Source organism: Ovis canadensis, chromosome 5 (genome assembly GCF_042477335.2).
Source record: "Ovis canadensis isolate MfBH-ARS-UI-01 breed Bighorn chromosome 5, ARS-UI_OviCan_v2, whole genome shotgun sequence".
NCBI lineage: Eukaryota > Metazoa > Chordata > Mammalia > Artiodactyla > Bovidae > Ovis > Ovis canadensis.
The window spans coordinates 23,549,842-23,567,532 of record NC_091249.1 but is presented as its reverse complement, the minus strand read 5'-3'; the positions used below and the strand labels follow the sequence as shown (position 1 = coordinate 23,567,532).

General features: G+C 37.7%; 1 protein-coding gene and 1 pseudogene across 1 annotated transcript; both read left to right on the top strand.

Moving 5' to 3' along the window:
• Nucleotides 1–4,860: 4,860 nt before the first annotated feature.
• Nucleotides 4,861–5,891, top strand: LOC138440572 (olfactory receptor-like protein OLF4; annotated as a pseudogene).
• Nucleotides 5,892–15,829: 9,938 nt separating this feature from the next.
• On the top strand, nt 15,830–16,780 carry LOC138440571 (olfactory receptor-like protein OLF4). Its single transcript, XM_069590273.1, has one exon. It carries the CDS (start codon nt 15,830–15,832, stop codon nt 16,778–16,780), a length of 951 nt encoding a protein of 316 aa, XP_069446374.1.
• The last annotated feature ends 911 nt before the right edge of the window (nt 16,781–17,691 follow it).

The following is a 17,691-nucleotide window of genomic DNA, read 5'->3' as shown; positions in this document are numbered from 1 at the left end:
GATGTAGAGCATGGCAACCCATGCCAGTATTCTTGCCTGGAGAATCCCATGGACAGAGGAGTCTGGTGGGCCACAAAGATTCTGACACGACTGAAGTGACTTAGCATACATGCAAAGGTTGATGGATATGCACAATGAAGTAGGAAAAGTGCTAGTCTAGAAGAGGTTTACTCATTTTCCCACTCTTGACATTTTGGAGCAAGGTAATTATTTTTGTGTGGTACAGTCCTGGAAACATAAAAGATGTGGGTTCAGTCCCTGAGTTGGGAAGATCCCCTGGAGGAGGGAATGGCAGCCCACTCCAGTATTTTTACCTGGAGAATCTCATGGACAGAGGAATCTTGAGGGCTACAGTTCATAGAGTCAAAAAGAGTCAGACACAATTGAAATGACCACACACACACACACACACACACACACACACACACACACCCTGAACATTGCAGTTGTTTAGCAGAATCCCTTCAAACCATGCCAGATATTATCGAGGCCAGAGACATTTCTGGTTGAGAACCACTGGTGCAGAGTTTGAAAACTGGAAACTATCTGACAAGATTCCAACAAAGGCTTCATGCTTTACTCAGATTATAACTGGCAGATCACTAATTCCCATGAAGCCCATTTCTGCAACTAAAAATTGATTTCATAATAGTACCATCTCATGGAATGGTCTTTACTAAAATTAAATTATTATATAATCCCTATATGATGTTATGATCCAAAAATGTCTTCTATGATTAACAAATATTTTAATGAGGGACTGAATAACCAGTTTTAACTTGTGCTGTAAGTATTAAATTTTCACATGTTTTGGCAAAATTATGAATTGATGCAGAGTACTGTCCAGGTTTTGTATTAAAAGAACAAAATTATCCCGCTGCTTGAAGATGGTAAGTCATTTTCTAGAGATAGCAGGAGTGGGGACTCATCAGGATCAATGCTTTGATTAGGGACCTTATCAAGATAGAACCCTCAGACTGAGATTCTGGAGAAATTTGAACTCAGAATTGGGATGAATGGCAATCCACTCCAGTACTCTTGCCTGGAAAATCCCATGGATGGAGGAGCCTGGTAGGCTGCAGTCCATGAGGTCACTAAGCGTCGGACCCGACTGAGCGGCTTCACTTTCACTTTCACTTACATGCATTGGAGAAGGCAATGGCAACCCACTCCAGTGTTCTTGCCTGGAGAATCCCAGGGACGAGAGAGCCTGGTGGGCTGCCGTCTCTGGGGTCGCACAGAGTCGGACACGACTGAAGCAACTTAGCAGCAGCAGCTACAGTCCATAAGTTTGCAAAGGGTCAGACACAACTGAACTGACTTAGCACACACAGGGCAACTTTAAGGTTTAGTCCCGTAGGCAAACAGGAGAGGTCATGAAGGAGTAATAAACACTGAATTCATCTGCCTTGTAACATTGTCTCCTAGACACAGAGAATGAGCAGGAAAACTTTTCTATCTGTCCAGACCATAGTCCCTCAGGGAAATCGGCTATTAGAGGTGGTGATACAAGAGGGAAATGTACATAATGAGCAGACACTGGGAGCTGTAAATGTCTCCTCTGCTGCATCCCTCCTCCTGCCCATCCTTGGGCTGGATGGTGCACGGCTATTGCTTGTGGAGTTATAACTCTGGTTGGGGGGCCAATGATTCACTCCATCCTTCTGTCTTGTCTAGAAACTGAGCATCTAACTCCATCATCAACAAACCAACAGAATTTTCGACATTTATGTCCAAATGTTCCTCTTAGAGACTCCAACCAGGTGAGTCCAAGAGCCCAGGAAATAACGCAGGATATGATCAAAGGGAATGGCAGGCAAGAATGTTTTACCTGAGTTCACTTGAGCGCCAATGCAGACTAACCCAGAGCTATGATTTCTGTAGTTGTTTGTTTGCTTGATTAGTTATGACTATATTAATTTATGATGCTCAAAATATTCAAAATATTAAAATCTACAATCAAGGGTCAATGTTGACCATTAAATGATGGACATAAAAGCCCAATTAGAATAGGGAATGAGATATGAAAATTACTTCTTAAAAATAGAACCTAGGTCCAGGGAGCTTCGAGATTAATTGGAGTAGAGAATAGCGTATTAGCTGTGCTTGGATGTACAGAAATGTAAGGACTATTTTTAATATAGAGCATATTTGACTACTGATGAGAAATATACAGACCAGGCAATGTTGCCACACATTACCTTGCAACAACAGTTCATGAGATATATATTTCAGAATAATATGTCTCTCAGTATTCAAATAAAAAAATATTATGGGAAAGTGTTAATGAATTTAATTCACAATTGTTTTATTTCCACTAAGGTTGAATACATGTATAGTCAGCCAGTTACTTTCTGCATTGAAAAAGTAGTGATTTTCCTGTTCAATTCCTTTACTTTTGTACAGTAAATACAACATATTTTTATTTTTTAAAAAAATAATTGTATTGTTTCAAATTAGAATTGTTAACATGAAGCAGATGTTTGCAATTAAGTTATTTCATATATGTATAGAAGAATTTGTTCAGAATGTCCAGAATTTATAAATTTTATGTGGTAAAATCTGTGTCACGTTATGTTCCTTCCCATCATTACATTAAAGAGTTAACTGAATGCATTCTTACTTAAATATTTTAATTTGCAAATTCTTGCTTTAAACAGAAATGAAAATGAATGTTCCTGTGCATATTATGAGCTAATAAGTCATGCTTTATACATGTTCCCACTATTTCCCACATCTCTTATTCCTCATTGTTCAATTTATTCTATTGTGATTAGATTTACTTATAAAAGTTGCATCATGTTCCATCAACATATGGAAGACTTTCTTTGCATTTAGCTTAAGATCACCTTTATCTTCTTTTTCTTCTTTTTTTTTATGAATTTATTTTATTTTATTTATTTTTTTGTCTTCATGATCATTTGTTTCTTTTTAAAAAATTTTATTTATTTTAATTGGAGGCTAATTGTTTTACAATATTGTGATGTGTTTTTCCATACATTGACATGAATCAACCATGGGTGTACATGTGTTCCCCATCCTGAACCCCCGCCCACCTCCCTCCCCATCCCATCCCATCCCATCCCATCCCATCCCATCCCATCCCATCCCATCCCATCCCATTCCATCCCATCCCATCCCATCCCTCAGGGTCATCCCAATCAAACCTGGACTGGCGATCTGTTTCACATATGATAATATACATGTTTCAATGCTATTCTTTCAAATCATCCCACCCTCGCCTTCTCAAAACTCCAAAAGACTGTTCTATACATCTGTGTCTCTTTTGCTGTTTTGCATATACGGTCATCGTTACAATCTTTCTAGATTCCATATATATGCCTTAGTATACTGTATTGGTGTTTTCCTTTCTGACTTACTTCACTCTGTATAATAAGCTCCAGTTTATTCTACCTCATTAGAACTGATTCAAATGTATTCTTTTTAATGGCTGAGTAATATTGCATTGTGTATATGTACCACAGCTTTCTTATTCATTCATCTGCTGATGGACATCTAGGTTGCTTCCATGTCCTGGCTATTGTAAACAGTGCTGCGATGAACATTGGGGTACATGTGTCTCTTTCAATTATGGCTTCCTCATTGTGTATGCCCAGCAGTGGGATTTCTGGGTCATATGCCAGTTCTATTTCCAGTTTTTAAAGGAATCTCCACACTGTTCTCCATATATATTTGTATTTAAGTTCATATTTCCCTGTGTAAGAGGAAATGACAACTTAGGCACCATTTCCTCCCAACATTTTAAAAGATTTTCTGTCATATTATTTTATTTCCAAAACATTTCCAAAATTGATAAAGTTGATATTACTAAATTTTTAAAAAATGTGCATCTTTCATAAGTTGGTTTTGGATGTCCCTTCAATTTTGTTTCATCTATTTTTCTGTTAACATTGAGCATTACAAAGTGTTGAAGATACATAATGTGGGAAAGGGAGCTCTTATGACGATGTTTCAGCCCAGCATGGAGACCTTCTTGTTCCTCAATATCTTCTGACACCATCTGTCCTCACTCCATCCTGTTCATTTCCCTCATGGGACTGGCTTCCTTTTTGGACTGAAACATCTTAAACAAACACTTTCCTTACGCCTTCACACTCACTGTGCCCTTGCCAGAAGCACACCATCCAGGTGTACTCAAGGCTCTGGTTCTCTCTTCCTTGAGGTCTTTCCAATTATCACCTTGTTTACAGGTCTTGATTAACATGTGGGTCGATGCATGTTACTGGATGCTTGGGGCTGGTGCACTGGGACGACCCATAGGGATGGTACGGGGAGGGAGGAGGGAGGGGGATTCAGCATGGGGATCACGTGTATACCTGTGATGGATTCATGTTGATGTATAGCAAAACCAATACAATATTGTAAAGTAATTAACCTCCAATTAAAATAAATAAATTTATATTAAAAAAACCTGTGTATACAACAGGTGTCATGCTTCTCCATCTGCCTTTTACCTTCTTTCTTTTCCTTCATAACAACTGTAACAGATGACAAGCCATATAACTTTTATTTTCTTATCTTCTGTCTCCATAGCCAGATGTTAGGAGCTTCTGTTGTTCAACACTGTGTGCTCCCTGCATAGATAGCATATATAGTGCCTGGTACATTGTCTCAATTCGATTCATATCCTCAAATATGTGAAAGAATGTCCCAATGAAACTGTAAAATATCTGACATCTTGGAAAAAACTTTGATAGTTTTTCTGGGGAAAACTTGAACCAGTTTGCTAATTAGAGATGGCACAAGAAGCTCCCTAAAGTGCATGAAATCCATGAACAGAATATTGAAATTAATTTCTTTATGGTGAAATATAAATGGTACCATTTCAACAATGTGGTAATGCCCATTAATGTGAAAATTAGTCATTTTATTTCCCCCTTTTCTCACAGTCACCTTCATCATAAGGCACCAAGGAACCTAACAGGAAATAATGAATTTCTTCTTATGGGATTTTCAGAGAACTCAGAATTGCAACACCTCATATTTGGACTTTTTCTCTCCATGTACCTGATCACTGTGTTTGGAAACCTGCTCATCATCCTGGCCGTCACCTCAGACTCCCACCTCCACACTCCTATGTACTTCTTCCTCTCCAGCTTGTCCTTTGTAGACATCTGCTGCACCTCCACCACTATCCCGAAGATGCTGTGGAACATCCAGACCCAGAATAAAGTCATAATCAGTGAAGGCTACATCATCCAGATGTACTTTTTCTTACTTTTTTCCAGACTGGATGTCTTTCTCCCGACCGTGATGGGCTATGACCGATATGTGGCCATCTGTTACCCCCTCCACTACATGGTCATCATGAACCCCTGGCTCTGTGGACTGCTGCTTCTGGTGTCTGGATCGTAAGTGTCCTGCATTCCTTGTCAGAAAGCTTAATGGTGTTGCAACTGTCCTTCTGTACAGTTTTAGAAATCCCTCATTTTTTTTGTGAACTCAATCAGATGATCCAACTTGCAAGTTCTGACACCTTTCTCAACAATGTGGTGATGTACTCTGGAGCTGTGCTGCTGGCTGGTAGTTCCCTCACTGGCATCCTCTACTCTTACTCTAAGATAGTTTCCTCCATATATGGAATCTCATTAGCTCAGGGCAAGTATAAAGCATTTTCCCCCTGTGCATCTCACCTCTCACCTATCTCCTTATTTTATTGCACAGGCTTAGGTGTGTACCTTAGTTCTGCTTCTCTTCACAGTTTACACTCAAATGACAGAGCTTTGGTGATGTACACTGTGGTCACACCCATGCTGAGCCCCTTCATCTACAGTCTGAGAAATAAAGACTTAAAGAGAAGTTTGAAAATGTCCTTTGGAAAGTTAAGTATAAAAGGTCTTATTTTCCTAGGGCTTAAGAAGTCCCCTTGATAGCAGAGCTCAAAGCCTGAGCCCAGTGTTGTCCTTCTTTGGTCAGACTTCTAGAGACAGAAAATATTTCTTCTATTTTTCTTGGAATTTATATTTTGTTTCTAACTTCTCTGTACAATTTTGTAACTCATTCTTAAGTTTTGTGATATCTATGAAATTTCAAGTTTTTTTTTTTCCCTTTTTGATTTTCCTCCTCTACCAATTGTAATCCAAATATTGGATGTGAAGTATTTGGAAATTTCCGTTCATCACAAGGAACTACATGGATCACTTAAGAATAATTTATTCTCATATGCAGTATATCATATTGAGCATTTTTCATTTTATTTGCCTTAATTAATTGCCATGATTTATGCTACTCCTGTGGGAAGGATAAAAACTCCTCTTGGCAACCACAGCTATTTATATAAGGTTCTTAAAGAAGAAATGCTGAGACCACTGTTTTATCCCTTTTCTGAATGTAATTCTTTGCATATACTTATGGTAATTGCTAGGCTTCCCAGGTGTCACAGTGGTAAAGAATCTGCCTGCCAATGCAGCAGACTGTTTTGATCCCTAGGTTGGGAAGATCCCCTTTAAAAGGAAATGGCAACCTACTCCAGTATTGTTGCCTGGGAAATTTCATGGACAGGGCAGCCTGGTAGGTTACAGTCCATGGGGTTGCAAAGAGATAGACATGATTGGGCATGCAGGCACACATGCAGTGTAATTTTTGTTCCTGATAATCCAAACTTTATAATAATGGTTGTTTTCACTAATATAAGGTACTTTTATACTCATTAGGATCTTATTCTTCAATACAGGCTATGTCCACTGTGTCTACCATTGATATTGGAAAACATGGATAATAAAGTACATCTCTCCAAGCATAATCTACATGGAAACAAATATGAGAGAACAGATGGATATAATATGGTTTTAGAGTAGAACTGATCTTAAATATGATAAAGCAGAGTATTAGATCACACATTTATTACTATACAGCATATGTCTTTTTTGGAGAGTTAATGCATTCTTTCAAATATGCACCATCGCTGTCTATTTGTAAGATGTATTCATTGAACTGAAGGACTAGTGCTATGTTTAGCTTTTTTAAATTAAATTTCTTTCTTGTGTCTGTTTGAAAATTTCGAGTGCTTCCAGATAATCTTTATCTTTTCACTTCTCCAAATGAAATATATCCAATATTCATAATTTTGTCACAAACAATATAGAGGCAGAAAATGTACAATAGCAGTATCATCCATTAGATGTCATCCTAATAATCAAAGAATGACTTGCTAGAAAGCTTGGGTTCCTGTTCAGGAATGTGATTCAGGGTCACAGGTGCTGTGCTAACATTCAAGTCTTTCCAACCTGTCCACATGACCTCAAAGGGACTGACTGCAATGGAGTCACCTTTTCATACAGTTATATGAAATGAACTTGAATAATAAAGTAATTATGAATGCTACCTTTAAAATATAAGAACAAAATTCTAGAATTAGTAGAATCAGATTATTACATTGTCCTTAGTTCTGCTTAATTAGATTATTATGTTAGGTGTTGTTACATACAAACTTTCCTGAAATAAAATTGTTAGTAAAACATCTTCATTTTCAAATGAAGTGATACAGTGGGAAGTTGCTCTGATCTCTCCACGGCTTCTAGCCCTCCAGATTCATGAGTCTAGTCAGGCATGAATCTCTCTAGCACGTTTCTAAAGCTCATCTGTAATGTTGTGTGTGGCCTTACTGCTCTTCTTGAACCAACTAATAATATTTTATTACTTTTATATATGTAGGCTAATCTTCCAATTTTCAGGTGAAATGAGTTTATTAAATGTGAATTGCTTTAATTTAAATTTGACTACTATAATATCCTCATAGCACAAGCTGGAATCAAGATTGCCAGGAGAAATATCAATCACCTCAGATATGCAGATGACACCACCTTTATGGCAGAAAGTGAAGAGGAGCTAAAAAGCCTCTTGATGAAAGTGAAAGAGGAGAGTGAAAAAGTTGGCTTAAAGCTCAACATTCAGAAAACGAAGATCATGGCATCTGGTCCCATCACTTCATGGGAAATAGATGGGGAAACAGTGGAAACAGTGTCAGACTTTATTTTGGGGGCTCCAAAATCACTGCAGATGGTGACTGCAGCCAGGAAATTAAAAGACACTTACTCCTTGGAAGAAAAGTTATGACCAATCTAGATAACATATTCAAAAGCAGAGACATTACTTTGCCGACTAAGGTCCGTCTAGTCAAGGCTATGGTTTTTCCTGTGGTCATGTATGGATGTGAGAGTTGGACTGTGAAGAAGGCTGAGGGCCGAAGAATTGATGCTTTTGAACTGTGGTGTTGGAGAAGACTCTTGAGAGTCCCTTGGACTGCAAGGAGATCCAACCAGTCCATTCTGAAGGAGATCAGCCCTGGGATTTCTTTGGAGGGAATGATGCTAAAGCTGAAACTCCAGTACTTTGGCCACCTCATGCGAAGAGTTGACTTATTGGAAAAGACTCTGATGCTGGGAGGGATTGGATGCGGGAGAAGAAGGGGACGACTGAGGGTGAGATGGTTGGATGGCATCACGGACTCGATGGACGTGAGTCTGAATGAACTCCAGGAGATGGTGATGGACAGGGAGGCCTGGCGTGCTGTGATTTATGGGGTTGCAAAGAGTCGGACACGACTGAGCGACTGAACTGAACTGAACTGAATATCCACATGTAAAACTTTGCTTTTTCCCAGTTGGAAGAGATGTCTCTTGCCCTGTTAGGTGTGACTCACCTGTCTGTGCTTCATTACCTACCCTGGAGTGCACACTAGAATTTATTAGAATTTAAAATTCTAATAAATTTGTTAAAACATAATTGAAAACAATAAACTGTTCCCATTAAACTATGTGAATTGAAGAATTTAAAAGCCATAAAAATTTAGAGTTTATACTGCCTGATTCTATTTATGTGTAATCCAAGGAGGTATGCAATAAGTTTGTCTGCTGTATTATGTAATGGTTGACCTCCCCTGGTGGCTCAGCGGTAAAGAATCCACCTGCCAATGCAAGAGATGAGGATTTGATCTCTGGGTCAGAAAGATCCCCTGGAGAAGGAAATGGCATCCCACTCCAGTATTCTTGTCTGGGAAGTCCCATGGAGTGGAGAACCTGGCCATCTACAGTCTATAGGGTTGCAAAAGAGTCAGAAACAACTTTAGCAACTAAACAACAACAACAACATGTAATTGTTATAAAGGTAATCCCCAAAGTTCCTCTTTCTTTACTTCTGAAGGTGATACAAAAAAAAAACCTATTTTCTGAGGGATGATATGAGAAAATGGCAAGAATACTTGCATAACCCAAAGAATACATTTAAGGGTAAGAAGCATATGTGTATGTGTGTTAATTGTCTGTATATACTTTATGTTAAACACACACACACATACATGTCCATGCACACAGACACAGAGATAAACTCATTTATTATTTTGAGAATAATCTTTATAGAAAATTAAAGAGTAAAGGCATGAAAATAATGAATGTTTTTGTTAACATGGAATTTAAGGAATGCAGAAATTTGGACAAAACATTTTAAATGGAATGTGAGACATTACTTTTGATATGAACTACTTTTCTTATCATAAGTATTCAAAATATAACCACATTTATATAATGCAATGTGGAATTCAATGAACCAGCAAACACAAGGTGGGGTTCCAACACACACACACACACACACACACACACACACACACACACACAATCTTTATCCAGGGAAAACTAGATGACTGAATTGAGAAGTTTAAACTCAATAACACATTACACTAATTGCTTTAAAATTTAAGATCAGCCACTGATATTCCTTACATTGGGCTGAATAAAATATGTCTGCTAAAACTGAGACCAATCTGGACAGTCCAAGGAAGAAGGTATTCCCTTCCTAGATAACTTTCTAGGGGCATCTACATTCCTTGTGTTATAGTCCCTCTTCCATCCTCAAGGCTAGCATCACAGCATCTTCAGATCTCTCTCTGACTCCAGTTCTTACTCTTCTCTCCTCTGCATTTAGATAATCACAGCCATTGCTTATAGCAACATGGGTAATCCAAGTTAATCTTCTCATTTTAAGGATAATGATTAGCTAATTAATTTTATCAGCTAGCTCTATTCTTTTTTATGTAAGTTAACACACTTAAAAATTTGAAAAAACATCAGAAAATAAATACCTCTGAGTCCTATTTGTAGAATGGAGAATGAATGGCATACACTATTATTGATATTTTACAGAATAAATTTCTCCAAATTTAAGCAGATAATCCCTATAATGTGCTAAGGTAGGATATGGTACTTAAAATATGGAAATACAGGTCATAACTCAGAGACATTATAATGAGGGGATAAATGACAGCTATTAACTTCAGATGTAAATATGAAATTCCTAATGGTTTTAGCAGAAGGGTCAGGAAACCAGGGTGTGCATTGCCCACTACTTAACAGTAAACAAATAGAGGTGTCCCTTTATAAAGAGAGAAATAAAACTTTTCTGAGAGTATCATGGGCTCTGTCCTTACAAAAAGTCAATGCATTGACCATCCAAGGGATCCATTCAAGACAATTGCCTCAGTATCACTTTTTGGAGAGAACTTAACACTGGTGTTGGGATAACACTGGCTTTGGGAGTTTAGACCCCTGGCAGGAGAGAAGTTAATGGAGAAGAATTAATAAAAGCTGAATTCACCCTTCTTGTAACTTGGTCTCCTGGGAACAGAGAATCAGCAGGAATAAAAAAGGATCCTTTTTGTCCAGACCAAGTACCACAGGGAAATCATGTGTTTACAGGTCACTGTATTAATAACAAGAGGGGAATATACTTAATGCGCAGACAGAGAGAGCTGTTAAATAGCTCCTCTATTGCATCCCCAAGCTTGTACAACCTGGGCATGGAGGAGACAAGCTTTTGCTTTCGGAATCCAAAGTCTGAGTAAAGAACCAACACTTGACCCTCCACGTGCTGTCTTACCTGTAGGCAGAGCTTCGGTCTCCATCAACCATCCAGGAAGGGATTCAGACTTCCACACAAGGACCTTCCTCTCAGTTTCCATGCAGGTGAGTCAAAGCGGCCAAAAGACACTGCAGAAAAGTACCAGATAAAATAAAATTCAAAAATGTTTACATGACGTCACCTGAGAACAAACACAGCTGAACTCAGCCGAACTCAGAGCTTGGCAATCACTGGTGTCATTCCCTTGCTTAAAATATCAATGCAAACCAGAAGGCTAAAAAGAGAAGTAAAATAAATATATAAATAATAAAAAGAGAAGTGTAGACACTGAAATCAGCAAGCAAAATGATAAGAATGAAGGTCCAACTAGAAGAGGGATGAAAGGAGTAAAGTGCTTCCAGTAAAAGTAGAGCAGGTCCAGATATCTTATTAATTAACTGGGGTAAAGAAATTGGGTGTTAGCTATGGAAAGCTATAAAATGAAATGAAGGCATTTCTTTCCAACTTGAAGATGGGATTTTTGTCTTTCTTACCAACTGACCATTTAGTTTTCTTATAGATGCATTTGAGGGGAATTGTGAATCGATATACATTTTGTGTGGTCAAATCTAGCAATCAGATATGTTTTCTCCATTGCTAGTTTATCATTGCTACAAAAATCTATGGTAATTAAATTCAAACTCTGTCTCTAACTGTGGATGATTTTTTCCCCCACAGTAATGTCCAGAACCTTGTGTGGCTGTGACACATTGAGGGCTCAATAAAGGTCAGGGTTTCTGTGAACACCCCACAATGCATAGGACAGACCCCCACCACAAATAATATGGTCCAGTATGTCAACTGTGACAACACTGAAGAATCCAGAATTAAAGAATACTTGCATTTTGACTACTTATTGCTATCTTCAATTTTTTCCCTAAAATGTTAACACTTCACATATCTGTCAGAAAAACCAGAGCATACTCCTGGGTTACTAAAAAGTTCTCAGCCCTAATTCAACAGATATTTTTTTTTTCCCACAGGAGAATGATATGAGAGAGGTTCCATGTTGCTTTCCTAAATCATATCTTGAATTAGAGCAAAACTTCATATATTTGATCACCATTTTGATTTACCTATTATTATCATATAGCCATATTATATGCCCATTTTTCTACAGTAAACAGACTTTCAAATAATTTTTATAAATGCTTGTATTTCAGTTGGCTTTTGGAGCATATTTAGGGCCACAAATTTAAAAAAAATTTCAGCTATATATGTCTATTTTCTTACCTCTGAGTTCCTTGCCTTATTTAAGATGGTTAACTCACTCATAATTTCATACAGAGATTTCAAGCTGTCCACTCATAATGTGTTTGTTACTTTTACACTGATGTCATAATCTCTGTGATTTTTTGTAAGATGTTTTAAGGAGGAAAAACTTCATATTTTTGTAAGATAGACCTTTAAGTCAGTTTTTATCAATAATTCCATCTTTCCAAATAAAGTGAAATACAACCTTGCCATATGTTAAGCATCCAAATATAATGAGACCTATTCCTGATTCATTCAACAGTAATAACAGTATGTGTTACCTGCTAGAGAATTTTATGAACATAATACATTATATTATTTTATCTTTAGGCTATTGTTAATGTAATTAATCCATGTTGATGTCATAAATTATTGCTATCTTTTATTCAGTTAGCTTTCAAAACTTCATTTAATTCTATTTATTACACTTGTTTCAGTGTTCTATTTAGCCTGGTTTCATACACCTCGTCATATTTTTACTTCCTAACTTTTCATAATTTTTGTACAAGTGAACATCTATTCACATAATTTGTTAAAATACAAAGTTGAGCAAAAGAGGTGAAGTCTCTTCTTGTTTGGATCTTGCACTATGATTAGGAAGACAGAGTACAGTGAAAGAAATGTGTGTAGAATACAGTGTCCTCAGATGACTGATATGAGGGACATTACTCAGCGATAAGTATGGAATTCTCACAATGCAAGTAGGTCTTATGAGTATGAACCTCACGGATAATTGATGTTTGGACAAAAATCAGAACTAAGACTAGAGTGAGCCCATAGGATCTATCAGAAAAATGATCAAAACCCAAGAATAACAAAGAGATGATGCCACATATGAAAAAGCACTAAAGAGGCTGTTTTTTGTCTACTATTGAACCATATATAAACAGTTATTCAAACAGATATGAAACAGGCACAGGGAAAATAAGTTTTACAGCTTGATTAAAAATGGTCTAAATTCAATCCATATTCATTGTCCTTTTGTACTTCCTTTTGTGAAGTGCTGTCTTAGTCCTTTTATTCATTTTGGGCAATTCAATCTGCAAATGTTTCATATCATAAAGATACCATTTGGATAAATTTATCATTTGGATAAATTTATACTTGATGTTTTAATTATTTTCCCAGACAACAAGGTAATAGAACAGTATGTGAAATATCACCAGAACCAAAGATGCTTTTCATTACCAGTCTCTCAGGGACCATTTGAGCTTATTAAGTCTTTATTTCCTATTGTGTCCATTTGATTTTTCTCTCCCTCTCACATCCCTCTCTGTATCTAGATGTATACATATATCTTAAAATCCAGTTTTTAAGAAAAGATATAGATATATACATACATATATATATCCTTTTCTGTGACACAGTGGTAAAGAATCAGAATGCCATTGTAGGAGATATAAGAGACTCAGGTTCAATCCCTGGGTCAGGAAGATCCCCTGAGGAAGGGAATGGCAATCCACTCCAGTATTCCTGCCTAGGAAATCCCAGGGACAGAGGAGCCTGGAGGGCTACAGTCCATGAGGTTGCAATGAGTCAGCCAGGACTGAGCATGCATGCACAATGCATATATATACATTGAACAAATTTTAATGTGTCTTTAATACAAGGCCAGACCAAAGTTGAGCCCCAAGTTTATTGATTCCTGGGAAATTTACAAACTGGAATTTTTGGATACCATTTTACATAATCAAATCTGATCAACTTGAGTTGTATCAAACTTTAACTTAATCATGGCAGTTAAGGGGGAGGGGTGAAAAGGATTTAGGAGTAACATAGCTTAGGAAGTGAGAGGGTAACAGACGGGAAGGCCAGGGTTCACCAAATGGAGGAAATAGGCTGCAAGTGTCAGACATGTTTTTCTCTCTCCCTTAGGCGGCAGGAGGAAACAAACTACAAGTTTCAGGTTTTTTGTTTTTGTTTTTCTTTTAGAATTCTGTGTTGCTGTGAAGATACCTGGTTCCACCTGAACTTAGCTTTTCTCAAAACTTTTGTTAACCAATGTGTTTTTCTCATGGAAATGTTTTTCTTAAGCTTTGTTAATGAAACTATGTATTTGCATTGGAATTTGCCTTTCTTCAAAATGGTTCCACCTCAGACTAATTTTTTCTTTTCTCAAACCTTGGGCTGATAATAGCTCAACAAACCAGTATTCATATCATTTATTTTATGGCTGGGGAATGACACACTTCTTGCCATCCTATCTCAAAAATGCATATTGTGGGAGAGGGCCCTGGTGAAACTCTGTCAACCTTGAGGTGTCTCTCTTATCTGATTAATAGCTTTCTAACAGACATAAGACATCCAACTAAAGACTAGCAGAGGGGCACTCTTTCTGCCCCCTTCTGATGTCTATGTCAGAAGCTTTCTCTCTTTTATACTTTAATAAAACTTTATTACACAAAAGCTTTGAGCGATCAAGCCTAGTCACTGGCCCTGGATTGAATTCTTCTCCAGAGGCCAAGAATCCCGGCGTCTTTCACTGCTCAGCAACAGACTTTAAGTAGCCAGTGTCTACTGTGTGTATGTGTGTTCTTGCCATGTATCATGTGAACAGTGCTCACAGTAGGGATAATCAACTACTACTACTAAGTCGCTTCAGTCGTGTCCGACTCTGTGCGACCCCATAGACGGCAGCCCACCAAGCTCCCCCATCCCTGGGATTTTCCAGGCAAGAACACTGGAGTGGGTTGCCATTTCCTTCTCCAATGCATGAAAGTAATAAGCTCACATATTTCAAGGTGACTCATATACAGAAGCCAGAACTCAATCAACAGAAGGGATTCATTTAAACATACAGGACACCTTTGTAACAATTTCAAAATGTGCTAGAGGAACATAACATAGTGTGGATGAGGGTCTCCTTGTGACTTGAAGTTTCAGCAGCATCCTGACACCGCCTCTCCTCACACTTCATCTTGTGCACTAACCTCCCCAAATTGGCTTCCTTTTTTAAAACACTTGAACATGTTAAACAAGCACCTTCCCCAGGGCTTTTACACCAGGGCTATTGCAACAATTTTTCACCTTGCCAGGCACACATTTCTCCTCCTGTGTTCTTGCTCTCTCTTCCTTGAGGTCTCTATTCAAATGTAATCTTATTTGCATGTCTTACCTGAAGAGTCATGAGAAATAGTATCCCCTCTCTATTCTTTACCTCATAACTCTTTTCAAATTTCTTCATAGAAGGAGTCATCGTATGAAAAGCAATATATATTAACACATATGTAGCCAAATTTCATATATATATATATATATATATATATATATATATATATATATATATAGCTTATATTTTCTTTGTGTCTAGATTCTTACAGCTTTTGTAGAGCCCCATACTCATCACCTGGCCAGCACCTGAAACACTGTCATTATTCAACTTCTATTACCCAAATGAATTGAAAAATTTCTCATTAAATATTTGGAATATATGATAGCCTGCAAAAAAAAAAAAAATCTACACATGAGACAACCTTGTGAGTTTGAGCTGACATAGGGAATTCCATAAAGGAGAAAATCCATTAGAAATATACTGAACTTAGGCAAAAAATATTAAATGTACTTAAGTAAAATATAAACAATAGTTTTTCAACAATGTGAGCAATGTCTGTTTTTGTAAAAATAGACATGTTATTTTCTCCTTTCCAGTAGTCATCTCCACCACATGAGACCAATAAACCTGACAAATGTTTCAGAATTTCTTCTTCTGGGACTTTCAGAGGAATCAGAACTGCAGCCCCTTATATATGCGCTTTTCCTCTCCATGTACCTGATTACTGTATTTGGAAACCTGCTCATCATCCTGGTTGTCAGCTCGGACTCCCACCTCCACACCCCCATGTACTTCTTCCTCTCCAACCTGTCTTTTGTAGACATCTGCTTCACCTCCACCATCGTCCCAAAGATGCTGTGGAACATTCAGACTCAGAGCCTAGTTATAACCTATGAAGGCTGCATCACCCAGATGTATTTTTTCACACTGTTTGTAGTTTTGGATGACTTCCTCCTGACCGTGATGGCCTATGACCGGTTTGTGGCCATCTGTCACCCCCTGCACTACACAGTCATCATGAACCCCTGGCTTTGTGCACTGCTGGTTCTGGTGTCCTGGATCATCGGTATCTTGGATTCCTTCTTACAAACCTTAATGGTGTCAAGGCTGTCCTTCTGTGGAGTGGTGATAATCCCTCACTATTTCTGTGAACTCAAAGAGTTGGTTCAAGTTGCCTGCTCTGAGACCCTTCTTAATGACACTGTGCTGTATTTTTCAGCTGTCTTGCTGGGAGGTTCACCCTTAGCTGGTATTGTTTACTCGTACTCTAGGATAGTTTCCTGCATACGTGGAATTTCATCATCTCAGGGGAAATATAAGGCATTTTCCACCTGTGCATCTCACCTCTCAGTGGTCTCTTTATTTTATTGTACATGCTTGGGAGTGTATATTTATCCTGCTAATGCCAATAGCTCACACTCAAGTGCAACGGCCTCAGTGATGTACACTGTGGTCACACCCATGCTGAACCCCTTCATCTATAGTCTGAGGAACAAAGACATAAAGAAGGCTCTGAAAGCATTCTTTAGGACTGCAGCTATAAAAAGAATCCAATCATTCTGAGCTGAAGCAGGCAGCATGATTGAAAGTTTTAAAGACGGAATGAACCAGTGAATATGCTTATAACTTGTATGGTTTCATTTTGAAAAATTACTGGTTTGAATCTTATGTTTTCAGAGAGTAGGGGAAACCTTCCTCTCAAACTAATTATGACAATACTTTGGTAAAATTAAAGGTTATAAACAAAACAATTATATTTTCTCTCTATCTGACTCCTCCAAAAATGGGAAATTCTTAGGTTTCCAGTAAGTTTACTAAATGAGTTAGGAAGGTTATCTCATGGTTACAAAAATCTCAAGAAATTTTTGAGACCTTAAAAAGGGACGAATTCACCTAGATTTGTTAGGCAAAATCTGTGATAAGCTTTTGGTGTTAGTTTCCCAGCCCTGTTTTATTTTAAAAGTTCAATCTGAGACTCTATAAATGTTTCAGCAAAATAAAAAGTCTATAATCAATTATGGTTATATAAATCATCAGACCAAAATTAGTGAGAACAGACCTATTTTACAAAAAAAACTAGCCTTAATTTGGTTATATGTGATAAAAATGAGGGTAACTTTAGGGAGAAAAAATATTTCAAAAAATGTTAAATCCCAGTTTGTTAATGGAAGTTTGCATCTAGTAAGACTCTGACCTAATGCTTTTGTCAAAATATAAAAGAAAACCTGAAGCTTGAAATAAACATGTAGTTTTGTACTATGAGTCAGAGGCTACATCATAGTCCGCTGACCCCCCTCACCCCTTCCAGGCTCATTCCCTGGCTGTTGGAGCTGGACTCTGGCAGTTGGCCCTGAGAAAATTTACTTAAAAAAAAAAAAATTATAGTCATATTCAGGTCATTGTGATATTACTAGATGGGATTCCCCTCATCAGGCCAATTAATAATGTCTACTCTGACTCTGGCCATAAATTTG